The 21031-nt window shown below is 38.6% G+C and overlaps 1 protein-coding gene across 17 annotated transcripts in view; it reads left to right on the plus strand.

Moving 5' to 3' along the window:
* Positions 1-21031, plus strand: part of DLG2 (discs large MAGUK scaffold protein 2) — a 1005290-nt gene that overhangs the window by 253709 nt on the left and 730550 nt on the right. The window contains exon 1 of one of the 17 annotated variants that reach the window (XM_017735871.1): positions 7356-8235. The exons of 15 other annotated variants lie outside the window; for them this stretch is intronic. In XM_017735871.1, the coding sequence (XP_017591360.1) occupies positions 8116-8235 (120 nt within the window). In that variant the 5' untranslated portion in view covers positions 7356-8115. Of the gene's footprint in view, positions 1-7355; positions 8236-21031 lie in introns of those variants that run through there. One more of the 17 variants, XM_017735874.1, reaches the window with a different exon arrangement.

Below are 21031 nucleotides of genomic sequence, written 5' to 3' on the forward strand. Positions count from 1 at the left end.
ACTGGCCATCCAGGAGATTCCTTATCCATCAAATAGCCCATCCATCAAATCCATATCTCTCTAATTTAGAGACAAAGATGTTGTGTGGGACCCTGTCAAAGACCTTAATGAAGTCAAGATAAATTATATCAGTTTCTCTTCCCTTATCCAGCAGCACAGTCATGCCATCACTTCATTGTAGAAGGCCAGCAGATAATTTAGGGGTGATTTGCCCATTCTGAAGCTGTGTTGGCTGCCTGGAATCACCTTCCTGCCATTCATATGCCTTGACATAGCTCCCAGGAGGATCTGTTCCATTATCTTACCAAACACAGAGGTGAGGCTGACTGCTGGTAGTTCCCGGGGTCCTCTTTTTTATTCTTTTTGAAATTTGGTGTGATATATCCTTTTTTCCAGTCACTGGGTACTTTGACTGCTGTGACTTTTCAAATATGATGGAGAGTGGCCTGTCGGCTACACCTGCCAGTTCTCTCAGGACCATGGGATTCATCTCATTGACTCCCATGTACTTCTGTACATACAGCTGAAAATAATACAGCTGAAAATATTTTGACTTGATGTAAAGAGGAGGTGAAGTAAGAAATAAAATAATTGGTAAAACTCTACAGGAAAAGTCACAATCAAATCAGATTGGGAAGAGTTTTTTTGCTGAGTTTATTGTTGCTGCTAGTATGTTTTTAAAGTTTTCCTCTGAGTATTATTTTTACAGTTTGGATAGTACTAGAAGAAAAAGTATCTAGTTTGACCAGGTGTCTTTAAATGTTGGGAGTCACAGGTTCCAGAGGAGATACAGATGTGACATTCATCACCAGTTTACTGGGTTTCACAGAGATAGGTTGCTGAAAAAGGCTTTTTCCTCCTTCATGTTTATAATATACTTGTTTTGAATATTCTTTTCTTTTTTTAAAAGAAAAAATAGATTGCTAGATTTAGCACATTATTAGAGGAATTAGACCTATTCTAACCTATCTATTCTTTATGGAGCCTAATAGTTTGGTTTTAACTCATAAGTCTTCTAGAAACGTCTTGATTTATCATTTGAGATCAGTAAAACATAGAAAATTACACTAATTGTCTTGTAAATAGTTTCCCTCATTAATTATCCTGTGCTTTCAAGTGCTATGCAGGTTTGAAATTACTTTTTGAGAACCTACTAAATTTAAACATATTTTTAAAACAAAGTATTTATCTCACTGATAAAATTTCTGGTTGAAGTTTGTTAACATATCAAGCTAATAACTGTTATCAGTGGAATAAAGAGGGATAGTTAGAGCATGGCCAATGAATATCCATCAATGTATTCTCTATTGTAAATTCAAACACTTTGCTTGTTTAATGAAAAGACTGTCCACATCAAAAAAAAACCAAAACTAACCCTACACGTGTATTTTCATGAAAACTTGGGTTGATTCCAATGCTATAATTTTTTTAATCATATTTCTTAATCTAATGATAGGTTCCCTTTAAATAGTTTCCTCAACTAAAATCAGAGTACAAAGAGTAAAATGCTAAGTGTTTTGACACACATGGATCTTTATCAAGTACAATGCAAAATCCAGTTGTTCTTATACAAGTTTACAGTGAGAGATTTAATTCAAATTTTTTTTTCTTACAAAAAGACTGCAGCAATTTCCTCAGTGAAAATTGCTAGAGGTTATTTTTAAGTACTGTAATAAATGCAATTGAACTTTGGAAGTTCATTCCTTCTTCATTCATGCTGTTACCATGGAAATGTGGATTTTATGCTTAAATGAATAAGCTTAGTTCATAAATTATAGTTCATAAATTATAAAAGTAGAATGTTAATTCATATTTGGGGAGTGATGGCAATCATGACAAGACAGGCATCATTTTCCCCAAGTTTCATTTTTCCCCAAGTTTTTCAAACAATTGTGGTAAACTATTTTTTTTTTTTTTTGTTGTGCAGAAAATAAGCATAGGCTTCTAATAATTTAAAGGCTTCTAATAATTTAAGCTTTTTGTCTTCTGTTGAGTTGGTGGTGTTTAGTCTGGAGAAAAGGAGACTGACAAGGGACCTTATCTCTCTCTACAACTGCCTGAAAGGATGTTGTGGTGTGGTGCGGTCCGTTTCTTTTTCCTGGTAACAAGAGACAGGACTAAAGGAAATGGCTTCAAGTGGTACCATGAGAGGTTTAGCTTGCATAATAGGGAGAAATTTCTTCACTGAAAGGGTTTTCAAGCATTGGAACAGGCTGCCCACGGAAGTGGTGGAATCACCATCCCTTGAAGTGTTCAAAATACATGTGGATGTGGCACTTAAGAACATGGTTTAGTGGTGGACATGGTAGTGGTGCTATGTTGATGGTTGGACTTGATTATTTTAGAGGTCTTTTCGAACCTTAACAATTATGTGATTCTATGATTTCCATATTAAGAATAAAGGACCAACTGAAGCACAGACATTCCCTTCATGAGAGACTTTGAAGTTGGACAACTGTTTGCCAAGAACACTCTTATGTGTGGTTAATCTTCCCTCAGCAAGAAAACTGACCTAGATAATCTCCTAGGGTTCCAGGTTGCCGTGGCCTTTAATATGACTGTGAATGGAAATACCTTTTTGGAGGAGTTATTGTGAGAATTCAGATCAAGGAGAAAGGCAAATGTTCGCTCATAGTCACAAAATGAAAACACACATGGCGGAGACATGTTAGTAATCAATTTGAGTGAAATCCAGGAAACTCAACTGGGGATCTTCAGAGTGGAAAAAGTCTTTGCAGCCTGGGTGTCTCAGTTGAGGCATTAAAGGGATTGTGTCATCTCAATCAGTTGTATAGGATGAGGTGTAAAATAAACTAGAACCATGGGTTGCAGGTACAGGAGAGGAAAAATTAGGTTTTGAGTAACTCAAGGTGAAGCTTAATCCAGTTCCTTCTTTCTGAGCCTCTGGTCCTTGTTTTGCATTATTTTGTTTTAGGGTCATCAGGAACAATAAGGAAACGTTTCCTGAAAAATTCAGTCTTAGAAAAGACTCACAGGATGAGGCCATTCTTCACTAATTTTTTATTTATCATTTGACCTTTATTTATCCTTTAAATTTGCTTATCATAAATGGCTTTATGGCTGAAATTATGAATACTAACTGCAAAGCCTGATTTATGAAATATATACAAATTTTAATATTGAGAAGGAATTATTTTATAAGTAAATGATATGTTTTTGTTATGTATCTGATCAAAACCTTCCTCAATGCAACCACATAAGAGAGAAAACAGAGAGCTGGGATTTTAAGAGGAAAAGTACTAAATGCTCAAAAATCAGACAAGTGTATTAAGAAGATTGTGCAGGAAAAAGGGGAACAGAAAGTTTTCAGGGAAAACTGTGGCTTAAGTTAAATCAGCCCAGGGCAAGGTCTCTGGTGTTTACTGGTCTGGAAGCAAGGAAGAGTATTTGACACAGCAACTTATGCATCAGAATGCTAGGATATCAGAGAGCTGTTTACAATACTGAAGATGAAAGTTTGCGAATAATCTATTCAGCCTTTTTCTTTCTTTTTGTGAAAACTTTAAGGTTTTCTGAGTTCGAGCTGCTGATACCGTTCCTCTGTGTGTTATGTTTTACTAGGCTTTGCTGCAGTGGACAGCCTAAGAAAGACTTCTTCCCAACTGGGGCTTTGTTCCACATTCTTCTTTCTGCAGTTGTTTCCAGATGCCCAAAGATTCAATGCACTGTTTGTAGTCAATATTTGCCATCTGGAAACTGTAGGCCCTACAGCACCCCAGACCTGCAGCCCATGTCAACAATTCCTTCAATATCCCACCCCTCACCGTGGATATTAGAAGGAACTTCTTGCAGATGTGGAAAATAACATTTTTTATGACAGTTTAAAGTTTTAGAAATGGTAAAGTCTTCGAAAGAGTAAAATCATTTCAGTTTAGAGCTCCTGTGCTGAAATCAGAGTTATTTAGGCAATGCAGGACTAGGGTGCTATATAGATTTTATCACTGCAGTGTGCAAAGACAGGGAGTGATGGAGCATAACTTGCCATAGTGCCATGACTGCACAAGCCAGTACCTCCTTCGAAAAGAGGGAGAATTACACCCCTGGCTACTCAAAGTCAGTGATGCTGATTGTCAGTGTTGATACTAATAAGCATTGCATGGCCTAAAAATAACCTTGCAGACCTCCACCATTATGCCCAATTTCCTGCAGACATCCACTCTTCCCTCTTTTGGAGGACCGGAGTGTCTTTTCTCCCTCCATCCACTCAGAAAGCAAGGCACCCTCTTCTTCAGACCTTTCCCCCTCTAATATCTGGGTTTTTTCTAGCTAATCTTTGCTTTCTTTGTGATCATCTTTGTGACAAAATCTGTCTCATTGCAATGAGTCTTTTTAAGGCCAACTTATAATATTTACCCACAGATATGCTGCTTAAGTGGGGCACATTGCACTGTCATAAAGCAAATCCTGGAGCATGTTGGTTTCTTTACTGCATTTTTAGTCTATTGTTTTTAGTGGTGCTCTCCTTTAAAATGACATGCTTTCCATCATGTTTGGAAAAAGCAAACAACCCACACTTGAAAACACTTAGGTGTCTGAGGATGAAAAATGTTATTCCACAGTATGGTTCCAATGTTCCTCCCAGAGAAGTGGTGGATGCTCCATCCCTGGCAGTGTTCATGGCTAGGTGAGATGGGGTTCTGGGCAACCTGGTCTAGTGGGTGGCATCCCTGCCCTGGCAGGGGGTTGGAACTAGATGATCTTTATGATCCCTTCCTACCCAAACCATGTTGTGGTTCTGTGATAGTCAGCTCTGTGCTAGTAGAGTGCCATGGCACTATGGGGGTCCTTGAGCACAGCTTCGGGACACAACTGCCATAGGGCATTCCTACTACTGGTAGGAATTCCTACTACTACTATTACTCCTATTACTGCTACTAGCTCCTGGTGCTCTTCTTCTGGGCAGTGGCGGATGCTGCAAAGGGCTGTGCCCTCTGTGCTGCTCTGAAGCAGACTGGCCTCAAGCCCTCCTGAGATCAAGTCTTCCAAGGCAGCATGTTCCCTCTGCTGTCTTTGAAACTCTGCAGACAACCAGGGTTTCCTTCCAAGTGCTCCCTTCTGCCCTTCTGAAGGCACAGCAGCAAAGAGTAACAATGGAATTTCACAGCTCAAGGTAGTGGCTCCAGTTTCTGTTATCTAAGAATATTGAGGTCACCAGCTGAGTGTCTTTTTAAAGAGGGTCTGTAGTATGGCTCCTTTGGAGTACTGTCTCTCCACTGGTTTTATTCTTAACCTTTTTTTTTTTTTTGGAATAACTCCTTTAATCTCTGGGGTTTTTCCCTATTGTCACCTGTTTAAAGAGGCCCTGAGCAATTCAAATGTTCTGCTGGTTTTGGCATGTCTGGATGACTCAGGCAGGGCTTTTTCCCCACTCATTTTTATCGACTCTGTATCTTTACCTGTAAATATCACCAATATGTGATGCTTTTGAGTAGCCGTTTAGTCATCATAAAATACTGTATGTCCTTGATGACAGTGCTTTCTTTAACAATTAGGCTGCTGTGATAAGAAATGTCTTGGCAGAGGTTAACAAGCCCTGCAGGGATCTGCTTGTGTAGATTACCTGAAGTAGCTCCTGATAAATGTTTTGGGTTGGTCTGCTAATAAAGTAATACCTTGTCAGCTGGTACAGAGGTCTCAATTGTCTGGCAAATTCTCACATGCCCCACAGTTATTAGAGGAGGCAACAACCATATGCATGGGGGTCTCTCTTCCCTTTTCACTTACAGTATTGTGAGGGTCAGTCTGTCATTTCCTAGATAATTTTTCCTCTTAGATGATCAGGAGTCATGGGAGTTCTTCTGAGTGAAGACTTTGGGACTGCATTACTTCTTGTTTTCCTAAATGAGTCTGAAGTTTTATATCCAGGTAATCGCTCAGGAATTCTGTCATTCAGCAGCCTTGCTTTCTTTTAGTGAGGTTTTCCCCATGTTGGGTTTTTTTGCCTAAACTCAAAACCATTGACTTTTTTAGGATTGAGAAAAAGAAAGTTGTTTCAAAGACTTTGCTGACTGAAAACTTGTGCAATTCCTTTGGCAGAAAGAAAGCTTGAATTTGATTTTCATATGCAGCTACATGCTTGCCTGAACCTTGCCTCACTTCTCAGGACTGTGCATCTTTTCATCTTTGCTATTGAGTTGCATTTCTCTTTGGATCAGAATTCCCCAAGATCGGTGATATTTTTTCAATGACTAAGATACTTAATTTTAATTTTTTAGTGTACGGTACTGCCAAATAAACCATGATTCCTTCCACTTTCTATTCACTTGAAGAGTGACAAAAAATGTATCAAATAATTCTCTCATGCTTTTGCTGCGCAACACATTGCTATGTTTTAGCTTATTTGATGGATATTGCTGCAGCTGAAGTCTGAAACACCATTAGTTTGGGATACTCCAGCTTTTTGAACTATGGCATCTAGACCCCAGTTTCATTACTAACAAAAATCACAGAATTAGATTTAAAACGAGGGTTCATCTCTTTTGTTGTGGAAGTCATTGTTTGTGCCAAAGAAGGCTGTGATTACTAATTACTTAATTTGTATGACAGATGGAGCTGGGGATCAAATTAAGTAGCTGTCTTGGGCTACGTAGGAGAGCAATATCTAGCTTTAAACACGACTGTCTTTTTCGTTCCTAAAAAAAGGCACAAACAATGACAAGCTAAAAATAGCTGTTCTCTTGGAGTTGACGACAGTTTCTGAGAGCTTGTCTTTAGGAAGATGTTGAAAAAAACCTTGCTGTCTTTTCCCCTCCCCCTTACTCTTTTTTAAATGCACACCCTTCTGTTTAAGCTTCCTCACCCCATTGCCCACAGAAAGATACCCACTGATTTGGTTAAGACTTCAGTGTTTCTGCAGATTTCCAAGGGGGTTTACATAAAACATTTAAAGAAATTCTACAAGTCACTGCAGATATTTCTATTAAGTTATGCTTATCCTACGCAAATTGCTCTGTGCTGATAGAGAAGGAGGTAGTAAAGCCTCTTCCACTCGTTTCCTCCCACAGTATCTGCTGCAGTGGAAAAAAAAAAAAAGCTCTTTTCTGGTTTTATTCCTGGAGATTACTTCATAATTCAGTACTGATATCAGTGGTTTCCGGTGCTATAAACAGAGTTGAATCTTTGACTTTGTGTCCCTGCAGCCCAGTAAACAATCAGTTAATTCGCAGCATCCCAGCAGTTGACAGGAGTGAGAGAAGTGGTTTGATTTTATTTTTGTGCTTGTGAATTAAAGCTTTGCCTTCTGGCTAGGTTCTGAGTTCCCTCCTTCTGGAAGATATTGGAGCATTTTGAATTCAGAATATGTAGTTACAAATGTGAGGGCACAGACTTCTTCCAGGATTTTTCTGCTTTCATTTTAATTTTTCTCTGTGTTTCTAATCCCAAGCAAGCAAGAGAACAGTTTGAAAGCAAGGTCCAGTGCCTGAGCTGGGAGCACAATGCAATTCAGGATCTTTAGAGCTAGTCCGCTGCATTTTTATTAAATGAGAGGGAAGGAGTAGGTGGGACTTTTTATTTAAAAATAGATTAGCACAGGGGACTGAACTTGCATTTGAGGAAATGTTAATAAGCCAGCCAGCCATTGTCCTTAATCAGAGACTGTATTTGTAAGTAGAACATGTTGAATCTGTCATAATTGATGACGTTGTCTTTGTTAAAAGGGATGCTGCATCTTTAACAAGAGCAGACAGAAGCAGTGCAGAATCTACCGTAAATTTGAGACTTGGAAGAGAAACCTTTCCTCATTTTTCTGTGTGTAACGTTTGTAAAATATTGAATAGGAAAACATCAAAGCCAGGGGGAAATATAAGTAACTCACTGCTTACGTTTTAATTCCTCACCTTTCCCCTCTGGGTGAGTTCCCCCTCCTTTTTCCCCCCTGAATTTAAAATGCTGGAAGGAAAAGCAACTGAGGTCCAAGTTTCAGATGCTGAATTCTCTGCTAATTGAAATTACTGGGCATGTTTCTATATATGGTTGCTGAAGAGATATGTAGCTTTCACTCTGTGCCTTCAAGACATGTCTTTTTGTAGTCAGAAAAACAGAGATCAATGCATTTTCAAACTGACAGAGGGAACGGATGCTCCTTAGTAGCACATGCTCGGGATCGTGTGTGTACCGTTTGTGCAGAGCAGAGACGCTGAATACTGGTCCATATGCTCCTTGTTTACTGCAATGTTTTTTGCATGTTACTGTGCACTCCGGACTAATGTGAAGGTAAGAGGGGACGAGACAACAATTTGTCAGGAATGTACATGTAAAACCAGCTGCAGAAAATGTCTACCTTGTGTTGCTGAGTACTTTGGAATTGCTGGCTGAACAGGCATATTATTACAGGTGGTTGTGGAGGCTTTGTTTTATTGTTGTCTATGTGGCTAAAGCATAGAAGCATGTTTGAATTTTGCAGTTTAGCGACCTTCAGTTTTTAACTGCTTGCAGTTCAGGTTCTGGGTTTGTATGGTCTGATAAACATGTTTTGATACTGTCCAGGTAGGCCAGAGACAAGATGCCAAAGGCTATTTGTGCAAGGCTACATAGCTTTATATAGGATAAGAATTCCTATAGTCGGATCCCCCCTGCATCCTTCCAGGGATGCTGCTTGCATGCTTCTTTCTTGTTGATTACTTGTCTGAAAGCTGGGAGTCTTGCTGCTGCTATCTGGGTTGGTTTTTGTGCCGATTTGTTTCTAACCTGAACCAAAAGGCTTAAAAACAAATTGTAAGCAATGTCCTAAGAAATACAGAAAGGATTATTACTGCAAAATGCTACAGGAAAATGCCAGCTGGCTGCACTGGTCTCACAGTGACTATTAAGCAGCATTTGTCACTAATGTCAACATTTGCTTGCTCTGTTAATTAGAGTCAGAACTTCAATATAAGTTGCTGGATATATTACCTTCTCTGCAAGTAGGACAATATTAGCAGACAGGTTCACTGGCATTGAATCGAGCTCTCAGCTAAGCTGTCAGCCAGCTGTGGGAATCCAGTTGCATAATTTAAATGAATTACAGTCCTTAGCCAACATATTGGGGAGGCACTTTTGGCGTTCTGGCTTTTTCAAGTTCATATGAGTGTGTCTGTCTGGGAAGGAAAGCACTGGCAAGTGATAGATAATAATAGTTAGAGCAGTTTTACCTGCAGAAATAATTGCAAAGGATTTTTTGCTTTCAAATTGCTTTAGCATGCCTCTGAATTAAAGTGAGTTTTCTGTTGGTTGATAATAATGCGCTTCATATTTATTTATTAGGTCAAAATATTTGTTGTTATTTGATTTAAAAAGTATTTTTCATTAAAACTTCACATTCTAAGAACCTGCTCCCATGTTCTTGCTCAAAGTCTGTACTGTTGTTTGCCGTACTAAATTGCTAAGCTTTCACATTGTGTTACTTTCTAATTAATTTTTGCAATTATGATCCACTTCTAAAGAGGAATTCTTTAAGTCTGCCGATAACAAGCCAAAAAATACAAGTTAAAACTTTGAATGCCATTCTGTCTTCCTAAATACATACATTATCCTTTCCTTATGCTTTCCTATAACGTTTTTGTTAGTAAATTTTATCTGTTTTATATTCCCTGTGATCTATGCAGTAAATTGTCAATATAGAAATGTTTTGAGACCAACCATTCTTTATTGCTCATTTTGTCCTTCAGCCTGTAGTACTGTACTGAAGATCTGTTAAAGTGGGGCTGTTGCTGAGATGTGATTTCTCAGTTTAAATAAGAATAGGTACAGGGAAAATTTCAGTGACTATTTTACTGTCATTTCCACAAGATACCTTGTCAATAAGTACCTCAGCAACTGTTAGAAGTCCCTTGGGTTTAACTTGTGAAATGTCTTTGTTCCCGTTCATAGACACAGAAAATAGTGAGAGGTTTGTACCAGTAGAAGTCTGGCAATTGTTTGGACAAGATAGTTTTACTTTGTTGGAACTTCTTCAGCTGTTGAGTATTTCTGACACAATTGTTTATTATACAGTATCTGCTATTTACATGATATTATTCTGAGGCTGTTACCTCTAGATGTTCTACTTTCAGTAAACTCATCCACTTCCAGTGGATACTTTGATCATCTATTTTCCAAGCTCTGCATTAGGCTACAATAATGTAGGAAAGCAGCACAAGCTTTGCAAATCCCCCCAGGAACTGCTCAAGTATGGCAGCACCACTTGCACTTTCAGTAATTCCTGCTTTCTTTTTCTGACATTGAAGTTTGCTTAATAAATAGGAGTTTATGGAAAAGGTGCTCCCTTTGCCTGGTCACTGTACAATATGTTACATAGTGTTTCTGATGAACTCTGTTGCTTTTAACTTGGTTGGCACTAACATAAGCCACAGCTCTATGGGTGGCCAAAATAAATTAAATACATTATAAAACATCTGTTTTGTGTTTTGCATTTTCCCCCTTTATGGGTGGAAAAATCCTAGTGGTGTTCAAATATTTTAGCGTTTAAGTCATAAGATAGAATAAAACTATAAGTACAGGCTGTAACGGGAAATAGGTTTGCTTGGCCTGGAAAATGAAAAAGGAAAGCAATTGGGTCTGTTTCTGATGGCAGCTGTGCGCTATGGCTTTAGAGCAAGCAGATTTTTCAAGTTCAAGGTAGGACTCTCACTTCTTGATTGCCAGTCTGTATGAGACTGCCCATGTGAACTTGGTTGGCATGTGCAGACTTATCAAAAGAAAGAGAGGTCTACTCCGTGCATTCTTAACCAAAACCCATTTTTACAGCTGACTAAAGAACAGTACTGACTGTGAACACATACCTGCCTATGTGGATGCTTATTCCTTCCTGCCTGAGCACTGGTTAAAATAGGAAAAAAGATGTCTGAGAAGTTATAAGCAAAATATCTTTGTCTATCAAAGTTTCTCTGGACCTACATTTTGAGTTATTTAAAAAAAAAAAAAAAAGGAAAAATAACTATTGCTAACTATTATCTGTTTACCACATACAGTGTTATGAAAATTCTATGTTTTGGTCTGATCTCTTCCTTGCTCTCTTGTGTATGCACAATTTTGTACCTCAGTGGAAGAAACCAAAAATGAGCTGAGAAGTCAAGGAATTAAAATCTGAAAGCAGTGCCTCCAAAATCAGAAGTGCTCTTGTAGAAATGTGCAGTGTGCCTGAAAAAGTGAACTCCTGCTATATGCAGTAGTTAAATATCTTGTTGTATTTTCAGCATGAGTAAATCTTGGGACCACAGGCTAACTATGGCAGGGGGCTGCCTAGTGTCAAGTGTTTGTTGTTTTAATTGTGTCCACTGTGTATTGAAAATATTTTATTTATATGCAAGAGATTTTTAGAGGTTGCTATTAAAACCTTTCTGTTCTTGGTTTAGGCAAGTATTTTAAATTCCCTCAATATTAGCAATTTCTTGTAAAACTATGGCTAACATTGTGAATATTTAGGTTCCATAGTCTGACCTAAGCTCTAAAAATTTTATGGATTGGGTCTGGCTTTTCTTAAAAGTTTGTAGGAGTTTTGCCTTCCTCTTGCCTTGGTGAACTCTCTGTGTAGTTCTGACAGATTTTATTGTGAATCTGGACTGCTATTTTTGGCTGAAAGTTTGAGGGTCTTACTGGAGGCACAGCTGGTGCTTCTGGGAATTTGGGTAGCAGAGCTGAAGTCTTCCTTTTGTACTTCAGCACAGAACTTGATGTGAGTGTTGGGCTCTCTCACCTTGAAACATCTTCTCAGCAGCACTCAGCACTGGCTTTGGGGTCGTCAGAGCTTCATGTAAAGAATGTTATGAATTCAGATCCTGACTCTTTGAGGTGCCAAAGGCTTCCCAGCAGGTTCAGAGTTACTCCAGCAGGAGTTTAAGGCTGTCCTCATGTTAATGGGTACACTTGGCACCTCACAGAACTGAGCTCCTGCCTGAACACTGTGTTAACTAAGAGCTTTTTTTGGTTGTGACTGCTAACTGTGGGCTAACTATGTTCTCTAAAACTGTGTAGCTTAAAGATTATGCCTGTGTCAAACAATTACCGTGATGTGATTTGTAACTGAAATGTTAACCTATGAGTTGTCACTTTTTGAGGGTCTTGGATGATGAAGGGGACCTGTTGGGGTAGGAATGGAGCACAGCCAGGGCCTGTGGAGGGTGTTGGGAGCTGGAATCCTTTAATCACATCACCTTTCTGTGTTCAGCCTCTTTTTCCGCATGCACTGCAAAAAAAAGAGTCAGGAATATTATAAATAATTCTTTTAACCTAGAAGTTTCCAACTGCAACCTAAGTCAAGGATTAACAATAAAGGCAGAAGAATCTTAATAACAAGTAGCAAAAAGTTTCATTGCCCAAAGCTATAAAATGTCACAAATGACAACTGAACTTCTGACTTCCGTCTACATTTTTACACACAGGTGTAATTCTTCCTCTCTGCCAGTATGTATTAATGATATAGTTACATAATTAAGTTATAGATATCCCATATTTTGCCATCTGTACCAAGAGTTGTTTTGGTCTTCCAAAGGAAAAGAGCTTATGGGTCTTTCAGACTTGGGCCTGTATTGCCAAAATATGTCCTGCTGTGCTCTTATGGTATTCTTTGCAAAGAGGGGATGAAGTGAGAAAGGACTGCAAGCTCTCACAGACTTCCAAACATGATCCTTGGTTTCTTATGTATATTTTTCTCCTTTAAATGTTCAATCATGCGCCGTCATCTAGCACTTCTCAATGAAGTGAGGAACAGTTCAAAAGCCATAGGAATGGCTTTGATGTAGCATTTTAAAAGGAGTAAGCAGGAAAGATTGGTTTCTCAGTTTTCCTAATGTAATTAAGAATTGACTCATGAGCAACTTTATTTGAGTTTACTCCTTTTTGTAGTTCTGATTATGTCTGACGGTCTGACTTACTTTACTGATAACTTCAGAGACATAACTACAAGTGGCAGGTCAAAGTACAGTTCCTCTGCTACCTTAGGATAGCAAGGCAAAATGTGTGTTACTACTAGAAAGCAAACAAAGCTGGTGTGGAATTTCCACCTCAAGAGGTTTGAGGATAAGGAAAAGGATAATACTATATAGGTTGTGAATATATAGTTGCATTTCTGTAATATATATTTTCATTTTCTTATGAAATGTTTGCCTAGGCTGTAAAATAAGCAAGATCTTGAACTTTCTAAGGGATGTGTGTAACACCTGTGGGATCTAGCCTCAAGAGCTACAGCCAACTGAGCTGTTTGTATTGTTGTCATCCTTTCGCTAGACAAAGATGGAATTTTAGGGAAGTCATAACTCATTGTGAAAAAAGGAGTTAGTGAATTCTTGGACCAACTTCTACAGAGAAAGGTCTCTCAAAATTATGACATTAACAACACAGCATTCCTTCCTTTTGGTAGCTTGCAGTACTAGCAGTGCTTATGATTCACAGAAAGGTAAAGTTCTCATTTATGGCCAGTTTTTGCAATCACACCAGTGACATTAAGAGGAACTCATCAGGAAATCTGAATTTAGTCTCATACTGTTCAAGCAATAGTTCTGTCTTGAGTAAGAAGTACATTGTTTGAATGTTGAAGATTGATTTTTCCACTTTTGAAATCAAACGTGGGGAGATCTGTAAGCATTTATAATACCTAAGTATATACTTTACCTCTCCTCCCAGCTTCAAGTGCTGATTTACAATACATGACCATAACAAGTTATGAATGGAAGAGATAATTAGAGTAGATTAATAACACAGCAGCAGCTCTGGTTTTCTAGATATGATAAGACTGGGACTATATTTAACCCATGGACTAAAATAATATTCCCTTAAAGGCCATTGCAAATGTGTGAATAGGTACAGAGATGCTAAAATGACAAGCACAGTGTAAGGAATTAAATCCACTACTAAGAATTCTTTATGAACTCTGAGCAAATAGGAATATTTTGCTATTGGGATAAGGGGCACTCATCTAAAGTTAGAAGAGTTAGTCACAAAAATAGTGGATGGAAGGTGCAGAAGCTAGTCACTGATTTCTTCATTCAAAAATTTCTGGATAGATAATAATACTGAGAAAAATACTTCAGTTCTATTTTGTGTCTCCCATCTTCATGTGGACTCATTAGAGATTATCTAATGAGCTATTCCTATCAGAGATACATAATTGGCCTTTTTGTTAGAGGAGACTTAGAAAAGATCTAGAACTGCAAAAGTATTTAAATTTCTTGGGTTTTAAATATGTGCAAGGAACTAGAATATAATATCATGTCTATATGTGACGTTTTATGTTTACATAAAAATGATGAAGAGTTAAATCCTCTACCATTAAATCACTGCTGATGGGCTTGCCCTGTGTGCTTAAGATGCCAGTGTTTGTGTGATTTTTATGAGATTGCATAGAAATTAGATCAGCAATCCTGATTGCAATGCTGCCTACAAAATGCAGTGGTCCCAGGCAAAAGTAAGTTTTCTTTTTTTTGGGAAACCCTGTTGGTCCTATTATGTGGATGGGGAGGAGTGCAGGAGACCATTAATCAGTGGTGGATGGAGTTGACAATACCTTGCCACAATTAAAGGCAGCCCAGAAATCTCTCCTGGTTATCTTCTATCTACATTGACTTTCAACTTCATCTGTTTTTCCTGTCCCATTTGTTGGCGCTAAGATGGAATGAAGATAGCGGTGTGGTTAAGTGGCAGGTTCTGTTTTCCAGGGTAGCCTTCACTGGTGTGCCCTCTCTTAATGCCACTGCTAGTGGCTGTATATATACATTTTGGACATGCTGAGATGGTTTGGTTCCACGTTTTTGGTATGGGATGAATGCAAGAAATGCTTGTATCCGTTTTCAGAAGGGGAAGCCCCCATTCCTTTCCTTCCATGGTATCTTTACAGACGGTTGGAGACAAGGAAAGTGTCTTTTGCAAGTGAAGCTGCAAAAGAAGATTCCAAAAGGAGAACTGATATTTTTTTTCTCTTGTGGACTCACACCAAAGAAATGAACTCTGGAACACATTCAGCGCAGGCAGTCTGCATTCCACCTGTGTTCACATGTCAATTTGATAGCTACAGATTAATGGCTAATACAGAAATTACAGAATGAAAAAAAACCTATTATTAAAGGCATAGCCATCACCAGTTTCTCAGATGAGGAGGAAGAAGAAGTGGCTGATTTTTCATTTTCTACTCCAGACAGATCTAAGTGTTTGAAATAGTATAAATTCTCCTGATAACTGAGTAGCTTTGAGACTTTTTCTGGGAAGACAAGTAAAACAAAATCTGAATCCCATAAAGCAAAATATTTTTTTGGTTTCACGCTCACCAAAGAAGCAAACCTCTGAAATTTCAAACAGGAATCTCTGCAGAGAAATCGTTAGAAAGGCTTTCCTGCCTTTGATAGCACAAGGTTCATAAAAACTTTTGAAAAAGAAGATTAACTGGAGAAGTAAAATTCAGAAAAGCATTTTCATCCAAGTTGCAGAACAGATGAAGAGAAATATTATAGAAGGTTCACACATATTTGCAGATATTTTGGACAGGATTTTCAGCCTGCTCAGATTTGTTTTCAAAACTTCAGTTTTCCTTTGCAAACAAAATCAAGTGGACAAGTTTTCAAGTTGGGTAGAACAATCACACTTAATCTAGTTTGTCAGAGCAGACTGTATAAATAATATGAGCTTTTGGAGGAAGGATCCATCTCTTGACACCTGCCCTACCTATTAGAAAAACATTCTGTTTCTGTTGAATAATTTCTGATGATCAGAACCTCTCACACCTTTACAAATGTATTATTCCAGGGGTTAATTAGTCTTCTAGAGGCATGTGCCATATTTCTCGTCTGAATTAATCTAGTCTCAGCTTCCAGCTTTGAGTGCCTTTCAATTTTTTGCCTCTTAATCTGCTGGACTGAGGAGCCTACTACAAAGGGTTGTGTCCCTGTCAGTAGCTCTGGGCTACAGTAAAGACATCATCTAATCATCTCTTTGATTAAGTAAATACACTGGGCTCCTGGCATCTCTTACTGCAAGGCATGGTTGTCAGAGTTTTCATCTGTCTCATGACCACTCTTTGAGCTCTCCCTGGTTTAGGGCCTGCCCCTGCCACAGCTGCATGGAGCCTCAGAGCAGTTGCAGCCCTGTGCAGAAGTAATGAATGTCCTGACTCCCACAAAAGTTACTGTGTGCATGTTCAGGGTTACAGTGGCTCCTTTAGCCACATGGCTGTGCCGGGCATTCATGTCCTGCCCCATATCCAGCAGGATTGCCATCTGCTTCACACTGGACCTCTCTGGAAAGTGCCAGTAAGGAAGAGTGGAGCCTCAGAGCAGTTGCAGCCCTGTGCAGAAGTAATGAATGTCCTGACTCCCACAAAAGTTACTGTGTGCATGTTCAGGGTTACAGTGGCTCCTTTAGCCACATGGCTGTGCCGGGCATTCATGTCCTGCCCCATATCCAGCAGGATTGCCATCTGCTTCACACTGGACCTCTCTGGAAAGTGCCAGTAAGGAAGAATTCCCAGAGTCAGGACTTTATTGCTGTCTGTGTTAAAAATTACATTGACCTGTATCAGTGACCTGTCTTCTGTGCCGTTTGCCACAATACCTCATTTCTGTCATTGCTAAAAATGGACAGCAGTAAGTGACTGAATTTTCTCCCATGTTGGTCAGCATTTGAAAAGCATAGGGCCAGGATCAGTTCTTGAGGATCTTGCCAAACACAGGTGGTCAACCCATTTGTAGTTACATAATAAATCCTGTCAATTAGATGCTTTTTAATCCATTTAATGTGTGCCATTCTTTTTTTTTTATTAGTAAAATGTCATGAAGTGCTGGGTTAAATGATTTATAGAAGTCTAAGCATATTATACCAATGTTTTTACCAGTGTCAGCCAAATTTATAATCTCATCTGAAAAAAGGTATGATGATATTTACCTTGACAGTATCTGTTTTCCATTGATTTAGCATTATGTGTATTTCTTTCCTTCTGAAATTAGTATCTATTTTACCAGCAGCTCCATGCTAAGTGCTTGGCTAATTAGCCATGACTAGCACAGTAGAAATTCCTGAATCTCTTTAAACCTAGTCCTTGTTTAAATTCCTATTTAGAAATCTATCTCTAGTTGACCCCTAAGAAAAAGTCAGGAAGTCTTGAAGGGTCGAACTTCTCACAAAATAGGAATTTCCTGGTTAAAATGGAAAAGTGAATGAATTGTGAGTGAAACAAATCTGGTATGGAAGAGATGGTTTCTTGTATTGCAGCATCTCCAGTGGCTGAAAAGCAGCAGATATGCTTCTGGGTACTCAGTGCCCTTTGGTCTCCCTTATATCCTTAGATTATTATGATACCAGCTAGCAACTGACTGACTGGACATTATATGAAATGTGATTTTATTAGAAATGAAATCATACTGCATAATTCTTCTAGAAAAGGGAAATGTTAAGACTTTGAAAGATTATTTCAATTTTACTAGATGATCTGTGAAATCAAGAACCTGAATTCTTCCTGAGAAGGTGTTGGGAGGCCTGATCAGTACTTTCATAACACTCTGTGCTATGTGCTTTTGAGATTTTATTAATTTCTTATGAAAACCTGCTTTTGTAGTGAATCACATGATACATTCATACATCTCTTGTAATGCTTGGGCTATTAAAAACAGTGACACAAAGGCCACATGCTTGTTTCTAGCCATGTGTGGAAACCAAAAGATGAAAATAACGCATTTTGCCTCTAAAGCAAGAAATCTATCTAATGAGCTCAGGTGGCATCCAGCTCACTTAACTTTAGACATAACCAATGTAAACATCTATATCTAGTGATTTAAGGCTCCCTTTAGTGTCAGTATAGAGGAATTGTCTCTTCTAAGGCATGATTCATATGACCTAGTTTAGATATCTACATGGGGATGAGATTAATTGTGTCCTGAAAGTGCCAGTTTCTTTCCATTTGCCAGAAAAAGCTTAGGTGACTAGCTGAGATGTAGGTCTGTCTCGCTCTTACAGACATTTCCATCTGGTAAAATTAATCCTGTCCTTCCAAGCAGGAAAGATGGGATTTTTAATGCTGGTCAGGCATCTTTTTCTCTCCTTTCCTTTTGCATGGAATAGAAGGCATACATAAAAATGTTGGGAGGAGGAACAAGCTGTTGTGAAGGGTCAGCCAAGATGCCCTGGAGATGAGGCAAGAGCAAGAGCTTATGGGACTGTGAGATCATCCAGTTTGTTTTCCTTTGTTTTTGTCTTGGTTCTTGCTTCTAAATTACTTAATTAATATACAAAAAATAAGCAGTGAGCAATTGTACTGAGCTGTTTGCAGCACATTTTTCTCTTGCCCAGCTGGTAGATCAGCCCATTACTTAAATGGTGTTCGATTGTTCTACTTTTTTTAATTGCTTTAAAATTAAGAGAGAACAAATTAAGGGCTGCATACTTAGGTCTGGTTCTTTTCTGAGCTCTGTGCAGCTTTCACAGTGTAGGCAGGTGCTGCCAGGACAAAAAAAAGAGAGAGAACTCACATTGAGTTTTTTAGCTTGAGGCGCAGGGTCTTCATCTGAGCTTGGTCCCTATCAGATAGTAAATCTAGATAAATGAGAACAAGGAGGAATGGTTTTAAATTAAAACAGGAGAGATTTAGATCAGATGTTAGGAAGTTCTTTACTCAGAGGGTGGTGAGGCACTGGCACAGGTTGCTCAGAGAAGATGTGGATGCTCCGTTCTGGGAAGGGTTCAAGGAAAATTTGGACAGAGCTTTGAGCAATCTGGTCTAGTGGAAGGTGTCTCTTCCATGGGAGGGTGGTTGGAACCAGATGCTCTTTAAGGGAGTCTTCCAACCCAAGGTATTCTATGATTCTATGAGAAACCAGTTCAGATCCCCTGAGATTAGATACATACAGTTGTCCAGGTGAACAGCTGACTGAATCATAAACCTTAAAAAGAACCCAAAAGTATGGTATAATCTCAGGGATACACTTGGGTAGAAAGAAGAAGAAAGACTGAACATGAGCCTAGAAGTGTAGGTGTGGCTCTGAAAGACCTGAACTGCTGCAAGGGATTCACCAAAAAATGTCCGTATAAGTAACAGAGTCCCTAATGCATCCTAGGGCAATATTTGCTGAGTAATAATTAACGAATATTTCTACAGTACATCCACAATAAGTTTGCAATGTCTCTATAATACATGGTAAACTAGCAAGCAATTTAAGTGTCAGAGACTGTTTAAGATAATTACCAAGTTTTTAAAAGCTGGTTACCAGGGAATCTGTGAAGATCTAATCACCCTTAGCTGTGTGACCAAAACAGGTGACTTGAATTTCCCAGTTAGATTTAAATGTTGATGTGATTTTCTAAAGAGATCATATTTCACAAAAGTTTGGATGGTTAACTGAATATTTATTTCATTCTTTTTCACACCAAAAATGTAGTACTTCTCAACCTAAAGACGAGCTTGGATTTAATTGTAACCTGTAGCTTGTTACTATGTACTTGTTTTTAACAGTATTAAGCTAAGGGAGAATGTTTGCTGTCTTCTGTTTTTAGGAGAAGTTGTGTATTTAATACAGAATAATGTTTTAAAGATTTCTTGACAAGCTAATAAATCATGAATGTATGGATTGTCTCCCATCAGGATATGGTTTCACACAGGATGATGAAACAAAGATTCAAAAAGATTTTTTTTTTTGATCCATAGTTGTTGGAATACATCAACTCTACTGGAAAAGTTAAAATAAAAAAAAAAGAGAGAAAGAGGAAAGAAAAACTTTCCCCAATGATCAGTTAGGAAGAGAAGTGTGAGCATTCACTTCTGGGTGTCTTCTCCAGTGCATAAGGTGTTCCTGATTACCTTTTCAGAAGTAATTTCATAGTTTCTTCATGACCTTCTCGGTGTCCTCCATTGGTTTTTCTTGCTATTTTGCCAACAGAGCTGGCAAGAGCACTTGTCAATCACAGCTGATAAGCTTGGCCCATGCATCTTACAAGGAAACAATGGCTGTCTAAAAGATGAATTTTTTACTGTTATTACCTGTAAGCACAGTTTAATCCCTAGCACAGGATTTAGATACTAACCAAAATTTTGGGACTAAGGAGGGGGGCTAAGGGTCAGTGAAAGGAAAAGCAGTTCAAATGGTGAAAAACATGTGGGTGAGATGTGTCAAGGGGAGCAGCTTGCTCCCAATAACATTGCACATGAAGGACTTCAAAAGGAAATCCACAAGTATTACACAGATTAAGGCAATGTGCAACCAGTAAAGAATGTGTGAGAGGAGAAATAAAGAGAAAGTAATGTTTTTTTCAACTGTATGACTACACAGACTGCTTAACCTTCAGTAGACAAAGTTCCTTGTCATTGTTCTTGTAATTGACAGGACAGAATAGCCCCTCAACCCCCATTATTACCCCCAAATGCCCAGCAAAGTATCTCTTCTTTCTCCTTGCTGACTGTCAACAGCAATGAATCACTTCTGGGCTTTCCTAGTTTATTCTGGTCTTACTCATTTCAGTTTTATTATGCCTAAATTGCATCTGCCATGGTTCTGTCTCTTCACACTTGCAATCTCTCCACTGCTGACATTTGATGCTAGTTTCTGGCTTTGCATCAAACTTACCTGTGTATCACTACTTTTCAACATGGTTCTTATGTCTCTGATCCCTGCAGTGATATTTTCTCATTGAAATACTGTCTGTTTCTCTTGCAGTGCACATCTTTTAGTGGATACCTTGAGACACAGCTCAAAAAAATGGCTAGCCTTACTGTCTTCAAGTCTTCCAGGTCTTCTTCCATTTTTTTTCCTTCTTTTCCTTTCCGTGCCTCTCAGAAGTTCAATGCTGTGCCCTGTGAGAATTTCCCTTTACGTAGTGAGTTAAAGGCAATGCAATAGCAGAACAATGCTATGTCAATGATACATAAGCATATCTTGTTTAGAAGCAAAGGATAGCAGAAAGGCCAAGAAAATCATAGGGCCTGATTTTGGTCCTACACAAATTGCAGTGTGATTTCCCACTACTATAGTAGTGTCTTCAGTGTATCTGTCTCCATCCTTCCCTTCCAGTCTGGCTTACAGTCCACTGTTCTCCTTCCTCATCATTCCAGAGTTGTGTCACT

Source organism: Corvus brachyrhynchos, unplaced genomic scaffold (genome assembly GCF_000691975.1).
Source record: "Corvus brachyrhynchos isolate BGI_N302 unplaced genomic scaffold, ASM69197v1 scaffold44, whole genome shotgun sequence".
NCBI lineage: Eukaryota > Metazoa > Chordata > Aves > Passeriformes > Corvidae > Corvus > Corvus brachyrhynchos.